The 19,435-nt window shown below is 35.9% G+C and overlaps 1 protein-coding gene and 1 pseudogene across 1 annotated transcript in view; one reads left to right on the forward strand and one right to left on the reverse strand.

Annotated features, from left to right (window-relative positions):
* The window catches only part of DENND6A (DENN domain containing 6A), a 55,409-nt gene extending 40,054 nt beyond the window's left edge, over positions 1-15,355 (forward strand). The window contains exons 10-17 of the mRNA XM_040454464.1: positions 8,893-8,958; positions 9,057-9,121; positions 9,703-9,792; positions 10,996-11,049; positions 11,154-11,263; positions 11,922-12,024; positions 13,184-13,258; positions 13,935-15,355. Coding sequence (XP_040310398.1) covers positions 8,893-8,958; positions 9,057-9,121; positions 9,703-9,792; positions 10,996-11,049; positions 11,154-11,263; positions 11,922-12,024; positions 13,184-13,258; positions 13,935-14,066 — 695 coding nt within the window. The 3' untranslated portion in view covers positions 14,067-15,355. The remainder of the gene's footprint in view (positions 1-8,892; positions 8,959-9,056; positions 9,122-9,702; positions 9,793-10,995; positions 11,050-11,153; positions 11,264-11,921; positions 12,025-13,183; positions 13,259-13,934) is intronic.
* Positions 15,356-17,985: 2,630 nt separating this feature from the next.
* LOC121016728 (ATP synthase F(0) complex subunit C2, mitochondrial-like) lies at positions 17,986-18,529 on the reverse strand (annotated as a pseudogene).
* Between the last annotated feature and the right edge of the window lie 906 nt (positions 18,530-19,435).

Below are 19,435 nucleotides of genomic sequence, written 5' to 3' on the forward strand. Positions count from 1 at the left end.
AGGGAGACACAGAATCGGAAACAGGCTCCAGGCTCTGAGCCATCAGCCCAGAGCCTGACGCGGGGCTCGAACTCATGAACCGCGAGATCATGACCTGAGCCGAAGTCAGACGCTTAACCGACTGAGCCACCCAGGCGCCCCTGAAATGTTGATTTAAATCTTTTGCCAATTTTTCATTAGGTTACTTGTCTTATTTAGTTGTAGAGATCTTTATGTAATTTGGACACAAGTCTGTTTTTAGATATATGATTTACAGATATTTTATCACAGTATTTGGCTTCTTTTTTTTGTTTTCTTAATGGTATCTTTGAAGTGTGAAAATGTTTTTCCCCACAAGTTTTATTGAGATATAATTGACAAACAGCACTGTGTAAGTTTAGGGTATACAGCATAATGACTTGACTTACATATATTGTCAAATGATTACCACAATAAGTTTAGTTAATATCTATCACTTCATACAGATACCAGAAAAAAAAGGAAAACAGTGTTGTTTTTTGTAAGAGAACTCTTGGGATTTACCCTCTTAACAATTTTCACATATACTATACAACAGTGTTAATGAGAGTCATCATGTTATGCACTGAATCCCCAATACTTAATTTATCTTATAAGTAGAAGTTTCTACCTTTTGACCACTTTCATCCATTTCTCCTACTCCTAACCTCTGATAACCACAAACATGTGTTAATTTTGGTGAAGTCTAGCCTATCAGTTTTTTTCTTTTATGGATTGACCTTTTGATGTTGTGTCTAAGAACTCATTGCCCAACCCAAGGTCATAAAGATTTTCTATGTTTTTTTCTAAAAGTTTTATTATGTTACCACCTACATTTAAGTCTATGAACCACTTTAGTTATTCTTTGTGTATGGTTATGGGTTAAGAGTCCAAAATAATCTTTTGTGCATGTTGACAACTCATTTGCTCTAGCACTATTTATTAAAGACTATCTTTTTTCTATTGAATTGCCTTGGTAATACAGTGTCTTGATTACTGTAGGTTTTTTTTTTTTATGTTTATTTATTTTGAGAGCAAGCATATGCAAGTGTGCACAAGTCAGGCAGAGAGAGAAGGAGAGAGAAGGAAAGAGAGAATCCCAAGCAGACTCTGTGCTGTCAGAGGCCCAATGCAGGGCTCTATCCCACGAACCGTGAGGTCATGACCTGAGCTGAAATCAAGAGTTGGATGTTTAACCAACTGAGCACCCAGTTGCCCCTACTGTAGTTTTATAGCAGGTTTTGATATCAGGAAGTATAAGTCTTTTTTTGTTTGTTTAAAGTTTATTTATTTATTTATTTTGAGAGAGAGAGTTGGATGCTTAACCAGCGTAACCACCCAGGTGCCTCTCTAATTTTGTTCTTCTTATCCAAAGTTGTTTTGGCTATTCTTTGGTCTTTTGCATTTCTATATAATTTTAGGATCACTTTGTCAGTTTCTGCGGACAGCTAGCTGGGATTTTGATAGGGATTATGTTAATTTGCAGTTAGTTTGGGGTTTTTTGTGTGTCTTCCAATCCAGGACTTGGGACATCTCTCCATTGTTTAGTCTTCTTTAATTTTTCTCACAGCAAGGTTTTGTAGTTTTCAACATACAGGTCTAATTATGATGTTAGATGTAGTTTTTCATAGATGTCATTCATTAGATTGACAAGTGCCTTTCAATTCCTAGTTTGTTGAGAATGGTTATCATGAATTGGTGTTAAATTTTGTTAAATGCTTTTCCTGTATCTATGGAGATTGTCATGTGGTTTTTGTTCATTATTAATATGGCATATTAATTGCATTTTCGATGTTAAACCAACCTTAACATTCCTTGGACAAAGCCCATTTGGTTATGGTATATAGTCCTTTTTTCTGTTGATAGATTTGATTTGTTTACATTTTTGTTGAGGATTTTTACATCTATAGTCATGAGGGATAGCAGTCTGTAGTTTTCTTTTCTTGTGATATCTTGCCAGCTAATATTCTTGCTACTCTGAGAATCCTCTTCAGGCAAGTGAAGTCACCATTTTTTTTAATTAAAAAAAATTTTTTTAATGTTTGTTTTTGCGACAGAGAGAGCAAGTAAGGGAGGGGCAGAGAGAAAGGGAGGGAGACGAAGATCCAAAGCAGGCTCTGTGCTGAGAGCAGAGAGCCTGATGCAAGGCTCAAACTCACAAACCGTGAGATCATGACATGAGCCGAAGTCAGATGCTTTAACCGACTGAGTCACCCTGGCGCCCCTCAAGTTAACCATTTAAAAACAAGACCTAGGACCAGGGTGCCTGGGTGGCTCAGTTGGTTAAGCATCCCACGTCAGCTCAGGTCACGATCTCGCAGATTGTGAGTTCAAGCCCCACATTGGGCTCTGTGCCCTCAGCCAAGAGCCTGGAACCTGCTTCTGATTCTGTCTCCCTCTCTCTCTGCGCCACCCCCCGCCTTCTGTCTCTCTCAAAACTAAATAAACATTAAAAAAAATTGGGCACCTGGGTGGCTCAGTTGGTTAACTATCCGACTTTGGATCAGTTCATGATCTCACAGTTCGTGAGTTCAAGCCCCACATCGGGCTCTATGCTGACAGCTCAGAGCCTGGAGCCTGCTTCAGATTCTGTGTCTCCTTCTCTGTCTCTGCCCCTCCCCTGCTCATGCTCTGTTTCTGTCAAAAATAAGTAAACATTTAAAAAAAATTTAAAAAACATATCAACTCCTAAAAAAACTAAAATAAATAAAAATAAAAGTAAGACCTAGGACCAAGTTAGGGGAGGGGACAATTCTTGAATTTATTTTTCAAAGTGGGGATGAGGGCAGGTATGGAATATTAGACTTTATTTTAAGCAGCCTACTTTAGAGAAGAGCTGATGTATTCTTTCTCATTATTTCTATCATGAGCTTATTTGGACCACTTCATCAGGTATCATTTTTTCTGTAGAAAGTGATGGCAGTGTGTGGAAACATTGCTTTATAGATCCTTAGTGGTCAGTGAGGAGTGAATGCTAGAGGTTGTCAGTGTCCTCAGTTTGGTCCTTGTTCAATTAGTAGAGAAATATATAGTAGAGAAAATATAGTAGAGAAAATATGTTGTGGACAAAGACACCAGAGGTAGTTCAATGATTTGGGTCAAGACTTTAATGTCTGACTGTTTCTGGGACTCACAGGTCTTATATGAGCACAAGTCTTTTCTGTTTTTTTATTTTTATTTTTATTTTTTTAATGTTTATTTATTTGAGCCCCGACACGGGCCTCAAACCCACAGACCACCAAGATCATGACCTGAACCAAAGTCAAACGCTTAACTGAGCCACCCAGGCGCCCCAGTATAGGAGCACAAGTCTTAACAGAAGTGCAAAATTTCATTACGTTTAGAGTGTTTATGATACTTTCCCCCACTTACCCTAAAAGTTGTTTTTGTGGGTAAAATAAACATAAAATTTACCATCGTAACTATTTTTAAGTATGTAATTCATTTAAAAATAGTATAGTGGCATTAAGTATATTCATACTGTGCAGCCATTGCCACTGTCCATTTCCAGAACTTCTTCATAATCTCAAACAGAAGGATTTGGATTTAGTTCACCCAAATACAAAATCTATTAAACAATAACTCCCCAATTAATGCATCCCCCAACTCCTGGTAACTTCTATTCTAATTACTGTTTCTGTGAAGTTGACTTTTTCCCTTTGGTGTCTGACCTATTTCACTGTTTCAGGGTTCATTTATGTTGTAGTGTGCATAAGAATTGCATTCCTTTTTTTTAAAAAAAAAAAGTAAAATGAATATAACATGAAATTTACCATCTTAACCATTTTTTAAGTATATAGTCTAGTGGCATTAAGTACATTCACATTGTTGAACTATAGTCACCACCATATACTCAAATGCCCTTTTTATCTTGTAAAGTTGAAACTCTATACCCATTAAACAATAATTTGCCATCCACTTCTCTCTCTGCCACCATGCCCCAGCCTTTAGTAACTTTCTGTCGATAAGAATTTGACTACTCAGGTATTTCATATAAGTGGAATTTTACTTTACTTGTCCTTTTGTGACTGGCTTATTTCACTTAGCAAAATGTCTTCAAGGTTCATTCATGTTGTAGCATGTGTCAGAATTTGCTTCTTTAAGACCAAATAATATTCCATTGTATATATATATATATATATATATATACCACATTTTGTTTATCCATTTATTTGTCAGTGGACACTTAAGTTACTTCTACTTTTGAGTTATTGCAAACAATACTTCTATGAACATAGATGTACAAATATCTCTTTGAGTCTCTACTTTTACCTTCTTTTGAGTATAAACACAAAGTGGGTTTGTTGGACCATGTAGCCATGTGTGTTTAATTTTAATCAGGTTGCTGTGTTGTTGTTGAGTTGTAGTTCTTTATATGTTCTGGATACCAATCCGTTATCAGATAAATGCTTTTTAAATGTTTTCTCCTTTCTGTGATTTGCCTTGTCATTCTTTCATTTATAGTGTCCTTTGATGCACAAAAGTTTTAAATTTTGATGGAGTCCAGTTTATCTGTATGTTCTTTTATTGCCCTTGCTTTTGGTATCATATTCATGAAAATCCATTTATCTTTTAATTTATGAGTGTTGGGTATATATATTGGGGCATTTTTCTGCTCATTGATATGAAGACCAGGACCACTGCATATGCTGCACAAGTTATGAAACACCCTATCTGAAAGGGTCAGTAAAACTGCAGAAAAACTTTTATTTTGCAGGGAAGGCACAGCAAAACTGAAACAGCTTTACCAGAAACATACATTTAGTTTTAACCCTATAGAGGGATCATTTCTCCTGATGCAAAAGGATTATTTCTTCTGGTTTATACCTAGTTTTAGTTCACCTAAATCCTGTCAAATAGAGAAATGTAATGTTTAAGGTGGTGGTACTTAACAAATATTCCTCAAAGAGAAAGTAATTCTATTAGTGTATATTGGATCAGGTTATAAACTGATGATTTCTAAGCAGACATTAGGTGTGGTGATTTCACTAACAGTAAAATATTTGGCCTAAAGATTCTCATGCCAATATACAGAGGTGCAGCGTTGATGACTATTAATTTAATAATGTTAAACCCCTCTCTAATGTGCATTATACATATCAGATACTGAATAGGTATTTTTAATTAAAATAAATATCTGTGGGGCGCCTGGGTGGCTCAGTTGGTTGAGCGTCCGACTTCGGCTCAGGTCATGATCTCGCGGTCTGTGAGTCTGAGCCCCGCGTCGGGCTCTGTGCTGACAGCTCAGAGCCTGGAGCCTGCTTTGGGTTCTGTGTCTCTCTCTCTCTGCCCCTCCCCAACTCATGCTCTGTCTCTCTCTCTCTCTGTCAAAAATAAAAAAAACTTTAAAAATAAATAAATGTCTGTAATTATAGGACTTTATTTATTTTTTTTTTAATTTTTTTTTTCAACGTTTATTTATTTTTGGGACAGAGAGAGACAGAGCATGAACGGGGGAGGGGCAGAGAGAGAGGGAGACACAGAATCGGAAACAGGCTCCAGGCTCTGAGCCATCAGCCCAGAGCCCGACGCGGGGCTCGAACTCACGGATCGCGAGATCGTGACCTGGCTGAAGTCGGACGCTTAACCGACTGCGCCACCCAGGCGCCCCATGTAATTATAGGACTTTAATTCATTTTCAGACACTTTTTTTTCCCAAAGCCATCTGACAAATATCCATTAAAAAAACAATTTTTTTTTTTTGTAAAGGCAATGTACCTTCATGATGAATGTTCTTTTCATCTATTACATACTACAGTGTAAGAATTATGGTGGCTAGGGTTAGAGATCAGTATGCATCTTACACCTGATGAGGTCCAGTGAATCAGAGGGGAATCATGTGAGTGAAGATTGCTGCATGGGTTTATTTTTGTCTTTTACCTTTTTAAAAAAAAAATGGATAAGGATGCTACCTATCTTCATTATTAGCCGGAATGTACTGAATATAAAGAATGTACAAAACCTGATGCTGAACTTTTCTCCCCCTCTGATACTCAGTTCTTTTTGCACAGTGAGTTTCAGGAAATAATATGTTAATAAATAGTGTTGGTGGATAGAGGAATTGCAAGTACTTTGTGAATTAGAGCAGAAAGAAACAGAAAATAAGTACAGAAATACTTAGGCTTAGTCAAACCATTGTGGTTTTATACATGCTATTCTTTGGATTCTTGGGGTCAGAGGCAGATAAATGACTTGAAAGTAGTTATCTGTATAGTTAAATAGTATTCTGCACTTATTAAGGGGAAAAAAGTTTTACAGATCTTGTGGTGAGAAGCTACTCTGAACTCTGGAAAGCACAACCACAAGATTCAAGATGAGAGACATTCTCATAAGAATTAGTACATGGGAATAGATAAAATATGTTGACAAAGTAAAAACTATGGGCTAATGAATCAAAAATATTCTGGAATCCTGGGCATTTCTGGACAGTGCTGTTCTCTCAGGCTGTCCCCATAGCCTCTTGTTTTACCTTCTCCACGGAGCTCCAGTAGCTCCCTCTCTTCTCTTTCCTTGCTGCACGTGTCTTGCTTCCGGTTCTGTTTCTACCCAGGAGCAGTACTCCACAATGCTTCTATTTTATCCTATAGGCTTTTCTCTTCCACCTCAAACTCCTTTGTGCAACACAGCAGCCCTGCTCAGGAGTTCTGTCCATCTGTGGCTCAGATCTGCAGTGTGGCTTACATTATCACCACCTGGTGTCAGGGAGTATGTTAAGTGCAGATTTGATCCTGTTAGCTCATTGTCCCTAACCACCATCCCCCGTGCCCATGCTTTCAATCTCTCAGTCACCTTAGATGTCAGACATCTTTATAGTTCCTCTTGATCTGACCTTTGAATACCTCTCTAGCTTTATCTCTTGCCCTTCTTAGCATACTCTCCATCCCTACCTTTGTAGTGTAGTGGATAAGAGTGATGGCTCAGGGGTTTAGACTGCTTTATTTCATATCCCGGTTCAAGCATGTTATCTGTGTGTCCTTGGACAAGTTGTTCCTCTAGAGCTAACAACCTGTCTAAATGGGACATTGACCAATGAGGGTGGATAATGGCAATAAAGAGCCAGTGTTGGTGGCATACCAAGTTTGTTTTATCCATGCCTTAGTTTTTTCATCTGTGAAATGAGCATGATAAAATATACTTCTTTGTGAAGGTTAAATGCGATCATTCGTACAGTATTCAGAGCCCAGGACTGGCACAGATAAGATTGAGTAAATGGTGGCTATTACTATCCTTACCATATGTATAACTCTTTAGGCAACATGCTCTTTATGCTTCTGGACTTAACTCTACCTAAAAAGGTCTTTTTCCCTTGGATAACTTTTTATTTCTCTTATAAGACTGCTTACATATCACTTCCTTTAGGAAACCTCGATAATTTTTTCGCTCCTGTTTGGCCAAAACACTCTTTTGTGTTTCCATCGTATCTTGTTCATAATTTCATCCAAGTGTATATCCTTTCGTATTGTCATGTATGTCGCTTTGTCTTACTTTGCCATTAGATTGTGAATATTTGATGCCAGGAACTAGTTGTTTCATTTTTTATTTCCAGTATCTTGGTTCACTGACATTTACTGAATCAATGAAAAAAAAATTAGCCTGTGTATCCATGATATTGACTTCTATAACAAGGGTCTGTTTAAAGTTATTATTGGGACAATTGATAAAATTAGAGTATCACCTTTATCATACTGCAGCTTTTCTGTAAAATTGAAATTATTTCAAAGTAGAGAGTTTATAGAATACCTGTTTTACCACAGTACGTGGTCTAAAAATTCTTTAATGATATAACATTACAAGCGAAAATGCTCTGTGTTCCTGTAATTTCAACCCCAGAGATAACTTTAGATAGCAGTTTGATGTACATAACAATGTAAACAAAAATATTGTGTCAATTTAGAGCCTTGAATTAGATAATCTCTAGGTTGTCTTTCAGTTTTTAGGTCTTCTTACTCTTAGGCAGAGAGGAGGACAGAGAAAGGAAAAGAAAAAGTCTGATCAGTCTAGTGTGCTGTTGACGCTTCTAAGTGCTTAACTTGAGGCATTTTTCTGCTGATGAGAGGGTTATTTAGATTGCAGCTTCCCTTGACCCCAAAACCAGAACCACAGCATATGCTGTGCAAGTTGTCACAGCAGTCATGCTCAGGAGTCCTGTCCATCTGTGCCTCAGACCTGTGGTTGTGGCATACACTGTCACCACCTGGTGGCAGTGTAAGTTTCTACAGTGCAAAAACAATTTGGGGAGGTGTTTGAAAAACACTTTTGAATACTATATCTGCATACTAACTGAGGAGTTCCTTATAATTCCATTTACTCTTCAAGGGGTAATTTATTAATATTTGCCACATAGATTTTCAATTTCATGTATTTGGCACAAAGATTTTAAATTATAAGTTGAGTGACAAAAGGAAAAATTTTGAGTAATGATAGATATTAATGAAAGATCAAATACCCATTTTATATAATTTACACACATTGTTTCTGTAATACTATAATCCCACATTCCCTTTATCCAGTTTTAAAGTACCAGGAATAAACTCTTCAATACTATTTGATGTTAAGAATACTTCATGGGGTGCCTGGGTGGCTCAGTCAGTTGAGTGAGCATCTGACTCTTGATTTCGACTCAGGTCATGATTCTGGGGTCATGAGATCAAGCCCTGTGTTGGGCTCTGTGCTGAGCTTGGAGCCTGCTTAAGGTTCTCTCTTTCTTTCCCTCTGCCCCTCTCCTCTGCTTGCTAACTCTCTTAAAAATAAATAAATAATAAAATAAAACTCTAAAGAATGCTTTAGCTACAAGATCCCTACGTAATAAACAGACAATTCTTAATCTGATAAAATTCCAGTTTTATAATGTGTAAAACTTGAATAGTGTAAGAATCTTTATGATGTTTCCTTCAGGTGAAATTCCTAAGCAGGTTAAAGTGAAAAAATTGAAGAACCTAAAGACTCTGGATTCTAAACCTGGTATTAATTTTTATTTTTTTTTAATTATTTTTAAATATATACTTAAATGAGTACCTGGGTCTTACTGTTCACCTTATTTTCTTTCATTTACTTCTTAGGAGTTTATACTTCTTATAAGCCATATCTAAATAGAGATGAAGAGATCATAAAACAATTACAGAAGGTAATTACTTGCTCATATTATTAATTTAAATTTCCTTGTTCAGGTATGCAATATCCAGTTAGGCAGCATGTGCGTTAGGTATAATGATATGAAATGAGGTCTTTCTTTTGAACCAAAGCTTCATAAAAATCAGGAGACTAAAGCAAGCAAAAGTTATGGGCTTGAAATGTGGGGCTGCAGTTACCAAACAGTGCCAGTCTTTCTAGAAACTTGGGAGTTACAGTGAAAAAGTAATGTACTCTTCTTCCATGAGGTAGTTTAGCACCTAACAGGAGATAGTTACCATTTTTTTGGGAAATGTAAATAATACTAATACAGCAAGTATGAAGTAAAGACCATTCATTGTAAACTGATACTTTTAAGTACAGGATGAACATGTGATATTTTACTCTAAGGATTTTTTTCCATAGGATATTGCACAATGAACTTTAGGTTAAATTACTTCAAGGTGAAGTTCTGGTTTTTTTTTTTTTTTAATCAAGTAAAATACATATTTACATATCAGTCGAGCTACTATAATTATCCACTGTTTTATATTCCCTTATACTAGAATGTATGTTCTCATTGCTTTTTCTTTTAAGGGCGTACAACAGAAACGTCCTTCTGAGGCTCAAAGTGTTATTCTCCGTCGCTATTTTTTGGAACTGACACAAAGTTTCATCATTCCATTAGTAAGTTAACATATATATTTGTTTAATGATTTGTTGAAGGTTATATGCATGTTTTTCCCATTCACAAAAACCTTAAGTTGTTTGGCTTGCTCATGTGTTTGGTGATTAAAAATAGAGTGATTTGCAGGAGACCTGGACTCTGTTCTAATATTAACATTGTGACTTTGGCAAGTCACTTCCTTTCACTGACACTCATTTTCTTTTACTGTAAAAGTGACTAATTCCACTTTTCCTAAATATCTTTCAGGGTTGTTGTGAATCTTAAATGAGATAATTGTGAAATGTTATATGATTATTGCATTTGCATCTTAAAAGAAAGTTAACCTGGAGTTTCTTTCTCTGATATTATTTTCTTGAGCACAGTTTGGTATGCTATCCATGAGACTGGTAGCTCCATGATGACAGGGGCCTTGTCTGTCTTGTTCATTATCTTTTCCTCAGTCTGGCATCGGATAGCACTCAATATGGAATAAATGGCTAGATGATATGGGTATTCTATGAAATTTAGTGGAATAACATATTAAAATACTAAAAGATGATTCACAGTATCTGACAGTACCATAATGTGGTCCTAGTCTGGATACTGCATCAGAGAGAGATTCCATGTAGTTACTAACATAATCTATCTGTGAATATTATATGGGAGCAACATGGAGATCTTTGCTATTACATTTTGAGATGAAATAGTCTGTCTTGTTCTATGCGTGTTAATTAATTTTGTTCCATTTAAATCTGTCTGTCTAAGTAAATGAACTTTACTGCAGTCCTTAAAGGCATGGGCTAAAGTCAATACACCCGAATTCAGGTTCAGGCTCTGTGACCATGAGCAGGTTATTCAGCCTTTCAAAACCTGTTTTCCAGTAATTACTGCCACATGGGATGTTTGCAAGGATTAAAAGAGATCATGCATGTAAAATGTTGAGTACATTTTCTGGCACATACTCCCCCATTAAGGCTAATGATTATGCAGACCCTTGGATTATCTAAGATTTAGTTAAATTCTTACTGAAAGTCTGACTTCTCAATTCAATCTAAGTTTTGTTATGTCTGTCGCGGGCTGTGATGGCACTGCTGCTGTCCATTGAAAGAGCACATGATGGAAAACTTAGAAACCCATTTCTTTCAGGTCGGTCTGTTTAAATGGTTTTGAAGACTCTCTAGGTAAGAATGCCTAACTTTGATGAATTTTTTTATTGGTTTTAGGAAAGATATGTGGCAAGCTTGATGCCTTTGCAGAAAAGCATCTCTCCATGGAAGGTATAACTTATTCAGTTAAATTCCTATTTGAGTTCTCTAACTGTAATTAACTTTTGTGAATATATCTATTTCTGATTTTTAAATCAGTATGTCCTAATTTCTAGAGTCCACCCCAATTAAGACAATTCCTTCCAGAAGAATTTATGAAAACACTTGAGAAAACAGGACCTCAGCTGACCTCTAGAATAAAAGGCGATTGGATTGGACTTTACCGGTTGGTCATTTTTTTTTCTTCTTTTTCACCCATCTGTAGAGCCTTATTTAAAAACAAAACAGGGGCGCCTGGGTGGCTCAGTCGGTTAAGTGTCCAACTTCAGCTCAGGTCATGATCTCATGGTTTGTGAGTCCGAGCCCTGCGTCGGGCTCTGTGCTAACAGCTCGGAGCCTGGAGCCTGCTTCGGATTCTGTGTCTCCCTGTCTCTCTGCCCCTCCCCTGCTCATACTCTGTCTCTCTCTGTCTCTCAAAAATAAATAAATGTTAAAAAATAAATAAATAAAATTAAAATAAAAACAAAACAAAGGAGCACCTGAGGTGGCTCAGTCGGTTAAGCATCTGACTCTTGATTTAAGCTCAGGTCATGATCTCATGGTTCATGGGATCGAGCTCTGCTGTCAGCACAGAGCCTACTTGGGATTCTCTCTATCCCTTGCTGTCTGCCCCTTCTCTGCTGCATGCACTCTCTCTCTCTCTCTCTCTCTCTCTCTCAAAATAAATAAGCATTAAAAAAATAAAAACAAAAAACTGGCTTTAAACTTATATTTTAAAAAAAAATTCCATTGTTTCAGTTATCCAAGCTGTAGTTTAGGAAAGGTATTGAGGAGAACAAGTAAGTCATAATCAAACTTTGCATTTTTAAAATTTTTTTTTTTAGGCATTTTCTAAAATCTCCGAATTTTGATGGTTGGTTCAAGACCCGGCGGAAGGAAATGACCCAGAAATTGGAGGCACTCCATTTAGAAGTTCTTTGTGAAGAGGTTAGAAGACAGTATGTTTGTGTGATGATTAACAATTATTGAAAATAAAGATAACATTATCCTTAGAAGCTGGGAGATTATACCCATATCCACTACTTTGTAAATAATAATAACTAACTTTTCTGGATCATATGCTATGTGCCAAGGACTGTATAGGTGTTTTATTGAATAATGTCTTTTAGTCCACACAATAATTAATTGAAGTGGGTGTGTTATGATCTTCATTATGAGATCCCCAAAGATTATAAGTTAAGTGACTTGCTTCAGATCATATCACTGCTAAGTGGTGGAGTCAGCAGTGAGCTAGAGTCCACTTGCACTGACCCACAGGAGCTGACTGTGTACATCTCTTCCCAGCTTTGCATTCGGTGATCTCAGGTTGGTAGATTGAAACTGGCTATAGTGGGAGTATTACACCACACTGGCAAACGCTGCAAACCAGAGACTTTTCCTGGAGAACTGGTGGTTAAATATTTACCAGCATGCCACTGGATAGAATCAAGATTCAGATCTGAGCACCTTTATTAACAATTTTTTATTTTTATTATTAACAATTTTTTCCTGTATTTTGACTGTTTATAATTTGTTGCCAGACTATTTTAAATTAAGCTACTTGTGAAAATATAAAGGATAGCCTAATTTTTATTTAGCTTGAGGTGGGCTAGTCTTGGAGTGAACTCCCAGTGACTGTGGTTGAGAGAAGGAATACAATGAAGACAACTACAGAGAAGCCCAGGAGGAACTTATTTGTAGATATAAAGCTTATATCCAGTAATATATTCATGTCCACAAGTATCTTAATTTGTTCCTTATAAATTGAAATACGCACTACTGAGTAGGGATGGGCGTTAGTATTATACTTTGAATTGCAGTTTTTTCTTTATTGGTCTAAAAGGGCTATCTCAGACACGAGTTTTATATTTTGTTTTATTTCCAAGTATTAGACAGTTGTTCTAGCTAATGCCAAAAATGATCTAATTAATGTTGTTAGAATATTATCTACAGAATTATTCTTGTACTGTAATGCTGTATCTGATTTATATACTCTGTTCTCCTTTTCCTTCCTATCCTTCCTTGTCAGTAGCCTTGCCTGTTAAAATAGAGCAGTTTGAGAAGTCATTTGGTTATTTGCTGATTTGGGATTTGTTTATTCTTCTAGGACTTACTTCTCTGGACCCAGAAACACACAGAGGTAGAAACAGTTGACCTTGTATTGAAGCTAAAAAACAAGCTGGTACGTAGCCAAAACAGCAAAGATCCATGACGATATTTTTCTCACAGCTAAGGTGATAGTTCATGATACGTTGCCGAAGTAACTTTTTAAATGAGAGGACTTAAGATTGGTCAATTGATGGTAGATCTGAGTGAAAATACTTGGTCACTCAAACAGATCATAATGGTGCCATATTATTTTTAAAAATATTTATAAGGGGTCTACTGAGCTCTACAAAAAACATCGTCAGGGTGCCTGGGTGGCTCAGTTGGTTAAGCATCCATCCAACTCTTGATTTCCACTCAGGTCATGATCTCACAATTTCTGAGATCAAGCCCCACATTGGATTCTGTGCTGACAGCATGGAGCCTGCTCGGGATTCTCTCTCTCTCTCTCTCTCTCTCTCTCTCTCTCTCTCTCAATAAATAAGTAAACTTAAGAAAAAAAAATTGTCATTTATATTTAATACCACATTGTACTCATAGGTATTATCTATTAATTTACATAGAAGTCTTTTATTGAGCCAGCAATATATTGTTTAAATGGCATATTCTTTGCTTTTTTACAGTTTCTATAAATTCTGGTATAAGTTTGAATCTTCCAATCATTAGATCATAAAACTGTTCATTTAGAGAATATAATGTCCTAGTACAGACTCAGAGGATAATTTAAATGCTTCCAAATGTTCCTTATGTAGTTGCAGGCTGATCGAGAACATTTACCTGTGAAACCTGACACTATGGAAAAGTTACGGACACACATAGATGCAATTATCTTAGCGTTGCCAGAGGACCTACAAGGCATACTGCTCAAAACGGGCATGACATGATATTTGCCAGAATTTTCCAGCCGAAAAGGATTGTGCACCATGAAGCATACTGACATTTCAACCCGACGCGCAAAGGAGATGTCTCAGCGTGGAAAATAGCCGTAAATGCTAGCTACAGGGTGGAAAGACTATACTGACTAAACAGACCTTTTTAGTGCATTATTTTTAAAAATGGACATCTGTGGTGGTTCCACTTTAATATTGAAACACCGAGAGGCATTTCTATATTTTTAATCATGTTCTAAAGTGCTCTTATGAGAGACCTGTGGGGCCATCAGTATAAGTGATTCCAAACTGCAGTGCTGGCATTGCAGGTATTTTTTTAAATTGGTGCTGCTTTGCCCAATCATGTTAAAACTCAGGGGGATATATAAAAATAACATTCACACTGGCTCTCTTCTTAAGAAGAAGGAAAATACTGAACTGTCCAACTGTAGTTAGAAGTGATTAATGCTTTTGTAGTGCCTTCTGTTGTCCATGTTTCACAAAGCCCAGCTGCTACTCTTGAAGCTTTTTCTTGATTATGATACATAATTTTATAAGGCATTCTTCTGAGTAATCATTGCTTAAAAATACATTTCTTGCCTCCCGTCATGTTTATTGTTAGTGCCCTGGTGGGTGATTTTTTTCAGTGGTCATGTAAGTTTCATTTCAGTATATTCTATACCATTTCAGATTTAATCTTACCACTTTCTCCAAAGGCAAGAAAGCATCTGGCATTAATTATGGAAGGGTTTATTTCCTCTTATCATTTATTGGTTGGACCTGTTTAAGTTAATTAGCTTGTATGTTTTTCAGAGACACTCTAATTGTAAAACTCATAATCAGCTATTTTTAAAACTGAACTATTCTTATTTCAAAGGCATTCATAAACCTTTTATGTTATAGTCATTTGGGTGATTATAAGATTAATTTTCAGCATTATTTGTTTAGTATGGAACTTTTTTTCCCCCCAAATTCATATTTCTCTGAACACTTTCCCTACTGTTGTTAGACATGGGGAATTTTGCCTAACTCGCTGTTAGAGCTAGTTTGTTGTTGTTGTTGTTGTTTTGTTTGTTTTTGTTTTGTTTTGTTTAAACTGTGCTACCTTGCCAAAAATAGAAGATTGTGGTTTGGTAGAGTACAGTTGTTTGGTTTGTGTTAGAGTAGGAGTGTCCTCCAGAAGCCACTATTTAAAATAGCCACACATGACATAGCACATATGTAAATAGCTGTGTCTTGAATTACCCTCTAAGTAACCAAATTTAGTTGTTATGTGTTTGTAATAGAAATGACTTCAGAAGCTATCTCTTGTTTTCTGTTAATGCAACTCTTAAGGACACTTCTGACCCAGAAAGCCTCCTTGCGTTTGTAACTGTGGTCTTATACCCAAATGTGCCCTTTTCTCATGGATACAGTCTCTTGAAGCATACCTCAAAGGCATAGAGAGAATATGGCATTTGAAAGAAATCATTTGCCTTGGATCCATATGAGTTATTTTGTGAAACAACATTGTCTTTATGGAAAAGGGGCAACTACTTTTATATGCTAAAGTATTTCATATCTTTCTGGGAAACCTTATTTAGGTATAAATGGTCATCTTATTATTTTTCAAAAAGGGGTATTTTAATAGTCTTACAATTTATATACAGTTTGTGACCAGAATTTGGAAGTCCTTAGTGTCATATCAAGGATCTTTTAAATTATACCACTACAGGATGTATCATTTCAAGTTTATTTTGCACAGCTAATGAGTAACAAAGGATGCCAAGTAGCACAATAACAGTATCTTCATATTTAACTAAAACGTAACACATGTTGAAAACCATTATCATACTTACCTGGTTTATCTATTAATTTCAAATTATGTATTTGTAAAAATAACTTAAAATTGGTTTGGGAACCTGAAAAATTAACTATTAAAAATTTTTTTTTTGTTTTTTTTTCTTTCTTCCTTTTTTTTTTTTTTTTTTTTGAGGAGACATTGTTAAGATCTAAAACCTACCGTTTAATGTTTATCTCCACCAGCATCAGAAGGAATCACTGCTTTCAGGGTGTTATGTAATGCCTAGTGCCTTCTGTTTTCAGTGGAAAAGAGGTTTTATGAAGGCATTTATGGCCATTACTGAAAAGTGAATTAAAGGCCTTGGATTTTAAAGCACTTGGATATCTTGTGTTATTTCTGAGTAAGGTTGGAATGCTTGAAAAAACACATAATAAATGAAACTTGTGCATTATGAGATTTCTTTTACTTCCTAACTTATTTTTAAAAATTCAAATGAAAACCTTCTTCTGTTTACTATGAGCAAGTGGACAGTCCAGTGTATTAACAGATAATTAAGTGATTTCATATCCTTCGTGGTAGTGTATTGATTTCATGAAATGTTCTGATGAAAAAATTTTAGCTTAGTAATCTACATAGTTATTGTTAGATTCTCCCTTATTTACTACCTTTTTTTTTAACCTTTTCTTTTTTAATCTCAAATTACTTATTTCTTCATCTCCTTTTTTAAAGTATATGATACTATTCTTTGGATTTTAATTTATTAATAAAATATATTGGATGTTATTCTTTTTTGAAGTTACTAGGTAATATCTTGAACGTACACTATGAAATATTTCAGTTCATTTAAAAGAAATTCCATTAAAATCTGTCCTTTTGTTTTCATTTGCTCATAACTTAATTCATTTGTTTGTATACAACTGAATTTTACTAACTTTCTCCTTTTAACAGAACTTGGGGAAAAACTTAATTACTAACTTCCCAATATTAGTCTTCTAAAAACAGGTTAGGAAGACAAAAAAGTCTCTAACTATGGATAAATATCTAAATAACAAAATATGTTAACTCGTATTAGTAACTAAATTATCATTAAGAATTTAATATCTTTCCACGTATCCAAGATATAATATTTATATGCCATCTACAACTTGGCTGAATTGTGGTATTTATTATTGTGCCAATAGAAGTTAGTACTTGTTAACAAGATAGAGCCCCTAAATTTTTTTTCAATTACACTTCCCAGTTTGTTTGAAATAGTTAAAGCATGGCAGGAGAATTCAGCTATATCCTGTTCTGCAGGTTTACTTCCACTTTTGAGTACCAGCCTTTCTCTGTTACCCATTACTTGAATGCTGTGCTGTGCCTAATCAAATTAAGATTATTGTTTTCTAATAATCAGAGCTCTCATTCCATTTTACTGGTGTCACCACTCGGCTTTGGTTCTTCTGGTTTTGTTTTTTGTCTTTTGGGTTGGTTTGTTTGTTTGTTTTTGCCTCCCCATTCTCTGTGTCATCATAATATCATTTCTGTTTAGCCAGTAGAAAGCTAACCTTCATAGATCCTTCATTTTTTTCCTGTTCCTCATGTTTCCCCATACTAACAAGTATGAATACATTGTAGCATAAATTACTTGTAGAATGATTGAGGTACTTTAGAAAAATAGTTAACTTTACATTCCAGAGTTGTCACACTTGCCATTAAGTGAATAGATTTTTAGACTTCAGTAGGAAACTATTGAAATGATTGATTTAGATCTAATGAAATGGGTAAATATTTTTATAGCCAGAGGCTCTGGTGATAGAACCCAGCAATTTGTGTTTTTTAAAAAAAAAGCTTTATTGAAGTGTAATTGACATATAATAAACTGAAGACTAAAATTTAAAGCGTACAATTTGATCAGTTTTGACATTTGAATACACCCATAAAACCATCACCACAGTTGATAGGAACATACCCATCACCTCCCAAAATTCCCTCATGCTCCTTCGCACTCCTTCCTGCCCCTCTCCCCAAACCACTGATGTGTGTTCTGTCACTATATGTTCGTTTGTATTTCTAGAGTTTGATATAAATGGAATTATATAGTATGTACTTCTTTTTTTGATCTTTTTTTTTTCTTAACATGTTATTAATACGGTATTTGTCTTCCCTCTGTCAAACCCTGAGCCAACCACTTTCCCCAGCCTGCCTGGTGATATACAGGAAAAGGAATATACAGAGCAGATGAGACATGGAAGAAAGAACTGGGTGGTGGAGAGGACTCCTTAACATGGTGAAGAGGATGAAAAAGGCTACCATCAGGCAAAAGAGCCCCATGGCCTCTGAGAGGGCAAAGCCCAGAATGACATACGAGAAGAGCTGTTGCTTCAAAGAAAAGTTCCTGACATAACCAGTGATAAGGCTCCCGAACACAGTCCAAATCCCAGCCCCAGAGCCAGCCATCTGGCTGTGGCAGCCGCAACCCCACTGAATTTAGCTGCTGTGTCAATGTCCCTTGAAATGGCACTCATTTAGAATTTATGACTAGGGATAAGTGAGGCTGCCCAGTTCCTGAGGGTCTCATTGGCAGTTTCTCTGGTTGTTTTAGCACTGCTGCAAAAAGTGGTCAACTTAGCAGCTGAGACGTGCTCCTGACTAGTGAAGGGGTCAAGACAAATTTGGTATGCATGTACATTTTCAGAGAGTAAGGGGCTGTGGCAGGAGACCTGCTCCTTGTGCAGAGAGGGATCTAACTTCTTTTACTCAGCATAATTGTTTTGAGATTTGTTCATGTTACATGTATTGATAGTTCATTCCTTTTATTGCTGAGTAGTATTCTATTATATGGCTCTAACAAAAAAGTCTTATCTACTCAACTGTGGATGGACATTTGGGTCATTTCTAGTTTTTGACTATTACAAATAAAGCTGCTATAAACATTCATGTATAAGCATTTTGTATAGACATATATATCCTTTCTTCTTGGGTAAACACCTAGGACTTGAATGATGAGGTGAATGGTTACCTTTTTAAGAAACTGCCAAACTTTTCTGAAGTGGTTGTACCAATTTGTTTCCACCAGCTGTGTATGATTTCCATTCTCTGCACGTCCTACCCAGCACTTAGTATGGCAGCCTTTTTAATTTTAGCCATTCTAATTGGTTTATATTCTTATCTCATTGGGATTTTAATTTGCATTTCCCTGATGATCTATGACATTGAACATCTATCTTTGTTCTTTTTATTCATCTACATACTTTTTTTTTTTCTGGTAAAGTTTCTGCTAAATTCTTTTGCTCTTTTTAAAATGAGTTGTTTAATTTCTAATGGTTGAGTTTTGAGAGTTCTCTCTATATTCTTGATACAAGTTCTTTTTCAGATATATGGTTTGCAAACATTTCCCCTCCCATCCCCCTACTTTGTGACGGGTCTTTTCATTTTCATAGCAACATCTTTTGAAGAAGCAAAAGTTTGTGAATTTCTACACAAAATCTTCATGGGATTTTGATTGCAGTTGTATTAAATCTATAGATAAATTGGTAGAGAAGTGATACCTTAATAATTTTGCCCTGTGATCCATGAACAAAATATATCTGTCCATTACTTATGTCTTCTTTAATTTCAG

Source organism: Herpailurus yagouaroundi, unplaced genomic scaffold (genome assembly GCF_014898765.1).
Source record: "Herpailurus yagouaroundi ecotype Mexico unplaced genomic scaffold, PumYag 213, whole genome shotgun sequence".
Lineage (NCBI taxonomy): Eukaryota > Metazoa > Chordata > Mammalia > Carnivora > Felidae > Herpailurus > Herpailurus yagouaroundi.